This window comes from Dipodomys ordii, unplaced genomic scaffold (genome assembly GCF_000151885.1).
Source record: "Dipodomys ordii isolate 6190 unplaced genomic scaffold, Dord_2.0 Scaffold24, whole genome shotgun sequence".
In the NCBI taxonomy this organism is placed as follows: Eukaryota; Metazoa; Chordata; class Mammalia; order Rodentia; family Heteromyidae; genus Dipodomys; species Dipodomys ordii.
In genome coordinates, this window is record NW_012267240.1 from 6,526,682 (window position 1) to 6,538,534 (window position 11,853).

General features: G+C 38.3%; 1 protein-coding gene across 3 annotated transcripts in view; it reads right to left on the bottom strand.

Moving 5' to 3' along the window:
- Arhgap12 (Rho GTPase activating protein 12) overlaps positions 1–10,491 on the bottom strand; it is an 83,406-nt gene extending 72,915 nt beyond the window's left edge. For all 3 annotated transcript variants that reach the window (XM_013014694.1, XM_013014693.1, XM_013014692.1), the window contains exons 1-2: positions 10,446–10,491; positions 7,711–8,465 (exon numbers count right to left, since the gene is read on the bottom strand). In XM_013014694.1, the coding sequence (XP_012870148.1) occupies positions 7,711–8,388 (678 nt within the window). In that variant the 5' untranslated portion in view covers positions 8,389–8,465; positions 10,446–10,491. The remainder of the gene's footprint in view (positions 1–7,710; positions 8,466–10,445) is intronic.
- Between the last annotated feature and the right edge of the window lie 1,362 nt (positions 10,492–11,853).

Consider the following 11,853-nt stretch of genomic DNA (forward strand, 5'->3'; position numbering starts at 1 on the left):
CTCAAGGCTTAAAGCACCTGCAAGGCCTGAGTTACCTAGTACCACACACAGCAAAAGCAAAGAATAAAGCTATAAAATAACACCATCAACCAGATGATCTTATTGAAATTATTAATCATACTTCCCAACAACAGCATAATAAACATCTTTAGTATCTATAAAACATGAACAAAGGCTGGGAAGGTGGCTCAGTGGTAGCATGCTTGCCTTGCATGCATGAGGCCCTGAGTTCGATTCCTTAGTAACATATAAGCAGAAAAAGCTGGAAGTGGTGCTATGGCTCAAGTGATAGAGCGCTAGCCGTGAGCTGAAGAGCTGAGGGACAGTACTCAGACCCAGAGTTCATGCCCCACAACTGACAAAAACAAACAAGCAAACAAAAAAAAAAAAACTTAACAAAGAGATCAAGTCCTGGCCATTAAACAAATAACATTTTTTTAATTAAATCAGACATTGTTCTCCAACCACATGTAATCCAACTAGAAGTGAATAATGAAAACATACACAGAAAATCTCCAAACGAGTGGAAACTAAACAAGATACTTGCGGTGACTCACACCTGTAATCCTAGCTACTGAGTAGGCTGAGATCTGAGGATTACAATTTGAAGCCAGCCTATGCAGGAAAATCCAAGACACTCTTATCTCCAACTGACTAACAGAAGTGGCATGATGGCTCAAGTGGTGGACTGCTATGCTAGCCTTAAGCAAAAAAACTCAGGGACAGCACCCAGGCCCTGAGTTCAAGCCCTGGGACTGGCACAAAAAACAAAAGCAGATTTGAAGCCAGCCTGAGCAGACAAATCTTCAAGACTGTTGTCTCCAGTTAATCAGGAAAAAGAAGCCAGACCTAGAAGAGCATTAATTATGTGCAAAGCTGATCTAGAGCAGAAGGCCCTGAGTTCAAGCCAGAATTCTCTCTCTCTCACGCTCATACACACACACAGGTGTCTCTATTGCAATCAACTTAATTCAGAAGTTATTATTCCTATGCTAAAATTAAGACAAAAACTGAACAAACTGAAAATCAAGGATTTCTGAAGCCTATCTGTTTATGAAGAAACCACTACCCCAAAATCTGGGAAGGGGCCAATCCAGACTGAAGAGATCTATTCACCTGGAACAGAAACTGCTGAAGTTACAAACTGACAGGAACACTTCAGTAACCATTTTAATGAGTTGTTGGAGGCTGAATAGGGACTAGCATGGTAATGACTAACATCTGGGAGCCATGGTCTTAAGCAAGACCCTATACTTCCATTAATTTCTGCTTCCAGAAACACCACTAAAGTTCTTTCAGTAGAGAGCCAAAAAAGAAACACCCATGGCTCTGACATAGTAAAGAAAACTGAGCCAAGTGTAAAAAGCCCAAGTAGTTCACATAACAACAACAACAAAAAAAAAACCTGTTCAACTAGGGTACAAGACCTAAGGAAAGCTTATCTAAGGTAGAAAAAGGGCATTTCTCAGACTCGGGTCTCACCTGAAGGAAAGCTAGCTAAGAGACACTGCAGAAGTTCTCAAAACAGTAATAGCTAAACCCTACAAGACTAAGATTTAATCACAGGATTACAGAATGTACTACCCCCCCTCTTCTCCATCCAAATATAGACTTTATTGCCACACAAACAGGGCTTCAATATAGTCATAGTGGATCATAAAGAAAAGATCTGCAAGATGCATAATAAGTAGCTCTCAGAGAAAGTTGAGAAACAATGGACACAAAAGCATGGATACTTGAGAATTCAAAGCCTCAGGTATGTAGAACTACAGTAAACATTAAACTGTCCAATATCTAGCCAGATTAAGCTAATACCTAACAAACACTACAGGCCTTTATCAGTTCCTATTGCTTGATTCAACACTTCTGGCTTTCAAAAAATTTACAAGGCATTCCAAAAGGTAAGAAAACACAGTCCAGGAGCAGATATAAGCAAAGTCAGATATAACAGAATCAAAGATATAAATGAGATATTGGGATTACCAGACAAGGAATTTGAAATGATTATCATCAATATGATAAGGCTAGAAAGGAACAAATGGACAACTGATCTAAAATTTATTTCCCCACAAAAGAATGAGTGTTTGCCCAGCACCAATGGCTCACGCCTATAATCCTAGCTACTCAGGAGGCTGACATCTAAGGATCACTGGGTTGAAGGGAAGCCAGGACAGGCAAGTCTGATTAACCACTCAAAAGGAACTGTGGCTCAAGTTGTAGAACTAATCTTAATAAAAAAATAAAAAATAAGGGCTGGGAAGGTGGCTCAGTGGTAGAGCGCTTGCTTTGCATATATGAGGCCCAGGTTCAATTCCTCAACACCACATAAGCAAAAAGAAAAAAGCTGGAAGTGGCGCTGTGGCTCAAGTGGTAGAGCACTAGCCTTGAGCTAAAGAGCTGAGGGACAGCGCCCAGGCCCAGAGTTCAGGCCCCACAACCAGACCAAAAAAATAAATAAATAAATAAAATAAAAACAATAACCTCAGGGACAGCACCTGGGGTCCTGAATTCAAGCCCCAGGACAGGCACACACTAGATACATAGCCAGATAGATGATGAACGTTTATAACACTCGTATTAAGAATTGAAAAATGTGTGCATTTCAAACTAAAGACAAGAAAAAAAATGTTATATTCTATTTAATTTATACTACTAACACACACACACACACACACACACACACACACACGATACTCCAGGAGCATATTCTTTGCCTCTTCCAGCTTCAGGTATGCAAGTCTTATGACTTACAGCTATAAAACATTTATCTTCAAGGCTAGCATTGTCAAATATTTCTCTGCTTCATCTTTTTATCTTCTGTTTATGTGGTGCCCTCTCCTTTGCCTCTCTTAAAAGGACATTTAGGGCTGGGAAGGTGGCTCAGCGGTAGAGCGCTTGCTTTGCAATGCATGAGGCCCTGGGTTCGATTCCTCAGCACCACATAAGCAAAAAGAAAAAAAAAGCCGGTGGCGCTGTGGCTCAAGTGGTAGAGTGCTAGCCTTGAGCTGAAGAGCTGAGGGACAGCGCCCAGGCCCAGAGTTCAGGCCCCACAACCGGACCAAAAAAAAAAAAGAGTTAAATAAAAAAAAAAGGACATTTAAACCAGAAGGACATAAAGGACAAAACCAGAAGTGGCACTGTGGCTCAAGCGGTAGAGTGTTCACCTTGAGCTGAAGAGTGCAAGGACAGCACTCAGGCCCAGAGTTCAAGCCCCACAACCAACAAAAAAAAAAAAAGAGGACATTTATGATTACTTATAAGACGCTAAATAATCTTTCCTCACCTTAAAATCCTTACTCACATTTTCAAAGTCTCCTTTTCCAAATGAGGTAGCATTTACAGGTTTCAGAGATTAGAAACCAGTATCTTTGATAGACATAAGTCTGCCTATTGCAACTATTAAAAAGAGCAAGTGGAATAAAAGAAATCGATTTAGCCAGGCACTGGTGGCTCACACCTGTAATCCTAGCTACTCAGGAGGCTGAGATCTGAGGATTGCGGTTCAAAGCCAGCCTGGGCAGGAAAGACCGTGAGACTTCTATCTCCAATAAACCACTAGAACTGGAAGTGGCGCTGTGGCTCAAGTGGTAGAGCGCTCGCCTTGAGCTGAAGAGCTGAGGGACAGTGCCCAGGCCCAGAGTTCAAGCCCCATGACCGACCAAAAAAAAAAAATCAGTTTAACTAATTTCAAGTTATTGTATAGCTGTGTGACAGAGAAAGGGTATATAGTATTAAAAACAGAAATATGCTCACTCTTGATTTTTCAAAAATGTGTAAAGAACAACTTATTAAAGGAAAGACAGACTTTCCAACCAATTGTACTTTGATAACTATGGTAACCATAAACAGAAAGACCGTGATTTAAGTCTCAAACTGTGTACAAAATTAAAAATAGAAACAGATCACAAATTTAAATATTGAAACTATAAACTGTTAAAGTGAAAAATTACTAAAGGAAACACTCAAGATCTTGGGCTTAAGTAATGGTTAATTTTATGGGTCAATTTGGTTGGAGCATTTGTGTTTATGACAAGGTCTCCCTAAGGGCCAGGCTAATTTCAAACCTGCTAGGTAGCCTAAGCTGTCCTTACCAATCCACAGGTCTCTACTTAGGAGTGCTGGGATTACTGGCTTTTGCCACCACATCTGGATTATCTGTCAATCTGGAGGGGCCAAAACACCCAGATAATTGAATAAATATAATCCTGAATGTTACCATGAAGATGCTTTTGGAAAAGATCAACATTTTTAAAAGTGGACTTTGCATACTGCAGAGGCCCTCATCCAATCAGGTGAAAATCTGAATTGAATAAGAATGACCTTCACACTCCCTCCCCAAACAGAAGAAAATTTTACCATCAGTCTTCAAAATTTGAAGTTCTGTATCACTTTCCCGGTGCATTAGCCTGATAGTCCACTCAAGAGATTCTAAATTTGCAAGTCTCTATAATTACAAGAACCAAATGCTTAAAATAGTTTTATGGATGTATACACACATGTATGAACTTACTGGTTCCGTTTCTCTAGGAAGCCTAAAATGTCTATGCAGTGACTTTTAAAACTTAAAAGCATAATCTATAAATGAAAAATTGATAAATATAAATTCATCAAAATAAAAAAACTTGGGCTGGGAATGTGGCATAGTGGTGGAGTGCTTGCCTGGGTTCAATTCCTCAGTAACACATACACACAAAAAGCCAGAGTGGCACTGTAGCTCAAGTGGTAGAGTGCTAGCCTGGAGTAAAAGAAGCTCAGGGACAGTGCCCAGCCCCTGCGTTCAAGCCCCACGACTGGCAATAAATAAACAAATAAACAAAAAATAAAATAAAAACTTTGCTCTGCAAGAGACTTTAACTAAAAGGATGGAAGGACAAGCCACACACTAGGAGAAAATATTTGCAAACCTGACAAAATGGCAAATCTCACAGATACCCATACATATGAAGATGTTTGGGGCTGGGAATGTAACTCAATGGTAAAGCATATGCTCAGCATCAACAGGGCTTTGGATTCAATCCCTCACACCAAAAAAAAAAAAAAGACGCTCAACATTGACAACCGTTAGAAAAATGTGAATCAAAATAACAATATGATACCATTACTTACATATCAGAATTGTTAAAACAAGAAAGCAAGCCTGGCCAGGCACCAGTGGCTCTCACCTGTAATCCTAACTACTAAGAGAAGGCTGAGACCTGAAGATCGCGGTTCAAAGCCAGCCCAGACAGGAAAGTCCGTGATACTATTACCTCCAATAAACCACCAGAAAACCGGAAGTGGCGCTGTGGCTCAAGTGGCAGAGCGCTAGCCTTGAGCTGAAGAACTGAAGCAGCACCCAAGCCCAGAGTTCAAGCTCCATGACCAACAACAACAAAAAAAAAAAAAAGAAAGAAAGAAGAAAAAAGAAAAAGAACTGCAGATTGGATCAGAAAACAAGATCCATCCATTTGTCTTCAAGACTCATCTCACAGCCAAAGATAAAAGCAAACTCCAAATCTACATTTGTGTAAATATATGGGGTTCAACAATGAGGACCTCATCCTCGTCTCATTATGTCTTATTGCTAAGGGACAGGAGAAAGTAAGTGAACCAGCAAAGTAAAGAAAAAGGAAAAGTCTTAAAACAGCTCTTGTGAAGAATTATGCAAACAAGTGGCCAGAGAACTATATTAAGATTTCCAAATATTACTAAGGTCCAGCAGTAGTCAGAAACTCTGAACTTCAAGAGCAATGAACTTTAAATGACCATAATGAAAACACTGGCTATAAAAGTAGGATTGGCCAGGCACAGATGACTCATGCCTATAATCCTAGCTACTCAGGCAGCTAAAATGTAAGATTTCGGTTCAAAGCCAGCCTGAGCAGGAAACTCTTTTATCTCCAATTAGCCACCCACCTGTGGCTAAAAATGATAGAGCGCTAGCCTTGAGCAAATGTGAGCACCACGCTCTCGCCCCGAGTTCAAACCCCACAACTGACAAAACAAAAAAAGAAAAAAGCAAGATTGCCTGTGAACACAAATATAAAATATACTTTGAAGTGTGAAATCGTGGTGATGGCTAGACAAAATAGAAAATACATCTTTCTCAATGCTCATTCATTCTATAAGGAGTTGTGTCATATTCTATATCACATATTCCCAGTGAAAGCATCAGGCAAACACTGAGGAAAAGCCTACTAGGAACTAGTGATAAACAGTGCTACCTAATGAGTTACTCTCAAACACCACAAATTTTTCTAGAGAACTTTTCTGCACTTTTCCCTATTTCTGTTCAAAAAGCTAACAAGGAAAGTTACAACCTACAAAAAGAACAGAACTTCCAAGACCACCATGCCAGACAACTTCACCACCCAACCTTCCAATAAGCTTACTTGCATTACCAAGTTGACTTTCAAACAAAAAAATTAATCTTTAAGTTTACTTAAAAATTAAGGCTTTTCCAATTAGAAATGACAAAATAATGGCAATTGCAGGGAAATGGATGGAGCTAGAAGGAATCATGTTGAGGAGGTAAGCCAAGAAGGAAGAGACAAATGGTACATGGTCTCCCTGATAAGTGGATGATAAATCCAAAATGTTAGGTGATACGACAAAACTAACAGGACTTAAGAAACAAAGAACTCCTGCTCATCTGGTTGAACCACTACTAAATATCCCCACGCTGCTGATCACATGTATGGTGTATAACATGTGAACACTGTTATATATTACAGACTGTGATAGACAATTTGCTCCAGGAAAGTTAGAATGAACTTGTGACTTAGAAACTATGTAATCACTTAATCACAATCAAAAAAAAAAAAAAGAACTTCGGGGAAGGGAGGGAGGGAGGGGATGGTAGGGGGAAAACAATGGAGGGGCTAACAATGTTCAAGAGGAAGTGTACTCATTACCTCACTCATGTAACTGTAACCCTCTGTATAGTATCTTTACAATAAAAAAAAATAAATAAAAATAAAAATAAAAAAGAGAATAAAGCTTTGCAAAAAAAGAAAAAAAAAGAAAAAGAGAATAAAAAAAATTAAGGCTTTTCCAAATATACTTATTTTAATTTTATTTCTTTTTTAATGATTTTTACTTTGAGAAATAAACTGTGTAGATATAATCTCAAAATAAAGTTAGATGAAGGGGGAAAACAAAGCAGGCCAAATAAAAGTTTTTTCAGGCCAGTATTTGCTGAAGTCAAGGGTATATCTACCTTAATCACTTACTACACACAAGTATATGAATGGAAGGAATGATTTACTACCTCTGTACTGTTTTGGTATTAAAAGTCAAAGAACAAATTTCAGTGAGCATAAGATAGCAGTTAATAATTCCAGTAATAACTTATATATCCATCATTACCTGAAGATTTATTGAAAATAAGTCAAAATAATTAAGAGCTAGAAAAGAGTAAAACTTCTCTATTAGAAGACTGGGTAAATTGTCAACCCTTTCTACCTCACATACCATCAAAAGAGAGAAGAAGTAATGTTCTCACAAATTAGTGCTGGTCCTGCAAAGGTAGAACTACTAGGAAAAAACACTAAAAGACCCTTTGTAAACTTCAAAAGTTATTTTACGTATTTTCCAGCTATTTAAATCAGAACAGAGTTCATGCATTCTGGAAATATAAAACTAAACAAGTCATAACCCTTACTAACAATTAAAATACACATTTTTCATCAAGGTGGTATGCATGTTTCATCATTCTACTTTTAATCTTACCCTTATTTGTTCAGTTGAGCTGCTGCTAAGCTCATCTCCAGATTCAGAATCTTGATGTATTCTTTCTGAGCCTTCTCCAGCTGAATCACAAGACTGTTCCTGGGAGAAGCTAGTTTTCTCTATGTCCAAGAACTCGGGACCGGGAAAGTGTCCAAATAAGCGTGTCCTACTCTGGCTGGAAACTTTAGGAGAATGTGAGTCATTGTTAAATTTTCCATTATTGTGGGTCAGGTCCAGGCTGAGGTTGAATGTCTGACTCGGATTATAACTGGGTCCAAAATTCTGATTGGCATCACGAATAAGACCTGTTCCTTGAATAGATGATGATGGTTTCCCAAAACTAGAAAGCTCAGGCAATTTGTTCACATTTTCTGTGGATCGCTGAAGATGTAGGCTCTGCATCATTTTCATAGAATTATTTGGAAGACCAATGGTGTGTTTCACAGGTGGCATCAGAGCTTTTCGGGTAACTTCCTTAACATACTGGGCTGGCACATAGAATGCTTTGGAATTCTCATCTGGTTTGACTTGCCACCAGTCATCATTGGTCTTTTTCACCAAGATGTATCGCTCCCCTTGTTTTATCACAATCTTTCTGTCCTTCGCTTCATATTCATAATCATATTCCACTTCAATATACACTTGTCCTGGAACAATCTTCCCACCTCTGTCAGCCATTTTTATTTAATAATATTCACCTCTCAAAAAGGACAGTATACCACATTATGGCTTTATGGCTTGCTGCATTAACATAGCTATTTTATTTAAATGGAAGAGAACAAAGAAAAAACTTAATGTAATCTAAATTTGACATTACTCACAAACATTACATAACACAGGTCATTTATAGAATATTTCTTTCAAATCTCAAACCCCAGGAAGTAAACATGTCAAATATCACATGTACTATCATACATTAACATTCTCTGACTCTACAATTATCTAATTTTTCAGTTATGTAATGACTCACCAAAACTAATGACTAGACCGTGAAAATGCTAAGCAACTTAACACAACACTATCAAAAATTTGAGAACTTTCCTAACTTTCATACACTACTTCAAATTTTCTCCACCTTCTCTGACAGGTTCACTAACAGTAACCAATATAAATCAGGCACTGAGCTAGGTTCACTACATGCATTACCCAAACACTTTTTGAAGTTAAAGCTGAAGCTCAATAGTCCTGCATTAATATTTTACCTTGCATTCATATTTTACTTTGTATTTGTTTTTATTTTTTTTATTTTTTGGGTCTGGTCATGGGGCCTGAACTCTGAGCCTGGGCTCTGTCCCTCAGCTCTTCAGCTCAAGGCTAGCACTCTACCACTTGAGCCACAGCGCCACTTCTAGCTTTTTTCTTTTTGCTTATGGGGTAGTGAGGAATCAAACCCAGGGCCTCATGCATGCAAGGCAAGCGCTCTATCACTGAGCCACCTTCCCAACCCCTTTGTATTTGTTTTTAGATTAGGTAAAGCATCCGTAATCCAAAATACCCAAATATGATTTTTTTTTCTTCTTAATGGCACTCTGGGTCTGACACTTGTTAGAGAAGTGCTCTACAGCTGAGCCATGACTCTATTCCTTTTTATTGTAAGATAGGGTCATGCTTTTTGCCTAAGCTCCCTACTAACATTGATTCTCCTGTTTTATGCTTCCCACTGTAGCTAGAATGTCAGTACATACCACCACACTCAGCTTCTTCTGTTGGGAAAGAATTTCTAAACCTCTTCTGCCTAGGGGTAGCCTCAAACTGAGCTCCCCCCAATCTCAGCCTTCCAAGTAGCTAGGGTTACAGATCTGATCCATCACACCCAGTTCAAAAATCTCAACTTTTTGAAGACCAACATAATAATAGTACAAGGAGAAAATTCTACACCTGCCCTGAAGTGATAGATCACAGTTAAAACAAAGATTCAATAAAATACTATGCAAAACTCCCTTCCAGCTATGGGTATCTGGTATACATAAGACACAAATAAGCCAAGCACCTGTAATCCAAGCTACTCAGGAGGTTGAGACCTGAGGATCATGGTTTGAAGCCAGCCCAGACTGGAAAGTCTGTAAGACTCTTATCTCTAATTAACCACCAAAAAGCCACAAGCAGAGGTATGTCTCAAGGGGTAGAGGGCCAGCCTTAAGCAAAAAAATCTAAGGGACAAGACAGCACATATGTCTTGAGTTCAAACCCTAGTACTGACACCAAAAAACAAAACAACAAGAACAACAGAAGAATCTCACATCTGAACTTGGATCCTATCATTAAGATATCTCATTATGGACATGCAAATATTCCAAAATTTGAAAAATACATGAAATGTAAACAATACCCCATCCCAAACATTTCAGATAAGGGATACACAACCTGTACTTGGTACAGGAGCCCTAGGGAGCTAATATACTCAACCCACTGCTCAAACACGCTAATACTTTGGCAAACTGAGATTTATCAAGATGCTGAAATCCAGGTTCCATAGCAACCTACAATTTTTCTCAGTATCCAAGTATTAAGCTATTATAGTATACCATAATAGCTAATAATATACATATAGTGTAACTGCAGAAACCATCACTCTCCTGGGTGTAATTTTCTTCTCTGTGACTAAGCTCAGGTGGTAAATAAATTAATTACTGACACAATTTGGATAACTACAATTTATTTCTACACAAAATACTGGGTAACAAGTTTAATATACAGTAACACTGTTTCAAAAAAGATGGAAGTATAAAACTTACCTTAGAATGAAGAGATGTAAATACGTGGTGTTACATTTAAACCTACAAGATAAAACATGTTTGTTAACTCTAACCAAGATTCCTTAAAGAGGCTAAACACATAATCTTGTTTATAATTTTAGAAGCATAATTTTTAATAATAGCTATAAGAAACACAAGACCGTATAATATCTATTATGATTGTACAGCACCCACTCCAAACATAAACATAATCACTAAGAGCCACTGAGGCGTGCTTTACCACTGCCCTCATCTGCCTCACACTGTTCCAACGTCATTTCTGCCCCTTACTTTTTACTGTGCCAAACAGAAATGTCACTTAACACTTCTAATTATATAAGAAACAACTTCAGTGAAATTTAAAAAAGTAACCTTACAGTACTAAGTGGGAAAAGACAGTGAAAACACATAACTTTTTATGAAGTTATTGGGAGTCTTAACATATTTCCTCCACAGAATGCTCACTAGTTATGAAAAGAAAAACAGACCTTTATAATGAAAGTTCTACAATTAACAAAATGATCAAACGTAGCAACACCAATAGTGAGACACCCTGATAATACATAATGGCACCTGCATTGTATTTTTATCAAAAGCATATTTACTTAAGACAATTATTAGAAAACAAACCCAATAAGTGAGACATTCTATTAGTGTATAAAACCTAACTCTTCAAGTGTTTATGTCATGAAAAAATAAAAAGAGGGAAAGATTCCTCAAAATTAAAAAAGGACTACTGACACATTAACGATTAAAACTACTTGGTAGTCTAACAAATTTGCTTACCCCATGGTTTTTCCTATCATAATAAATAGAAGTTGAATACCAGTGACTCACACGTGTAATCCTAGTTACTCAGGAGACTGAGGTCTGAGGATGGAGGTTTCATGAGATCTGAAATCTGAGGATCATGGAAGTCCATGAGACTCTTATCTCCAAATTAACCACTCAAAAGCCAGAAGGGAAGCTGTGGCTCAACTGGTAGAACAATAGCCTTGAGCAAAAACAGCTCAAAGACAGCACTCAGAACCTGAGATCAAGCCCCAGTACACGTACACCTGTACATACATACATACATACATACATACACACATACACACACACATACACACACACACTCTAGCATTCCAAATATTCAAGCTTTACTTTCCACACAAGGGTATTAGTTACTCTGTTCTTTAATCCTACAAAATGTTATTACTGCAAATTTTCAAAAAATCTATGCTCATGGGGCTGGGAAAGTAGCTCAGTGGTAGAGTGCTTGCCTTGCATGCATGAGGCCCTGGGTTCGATTCCTCAGCACAACATAAGCAAAAAGAAAAAATCCGCAAGTGGCGCTGTGGCTCAAGTGGTAGAGCGCTAGCCTTGAGCTGAAGAGCTGAGGGACAGCGCCCAGGCCCAGAGTTCA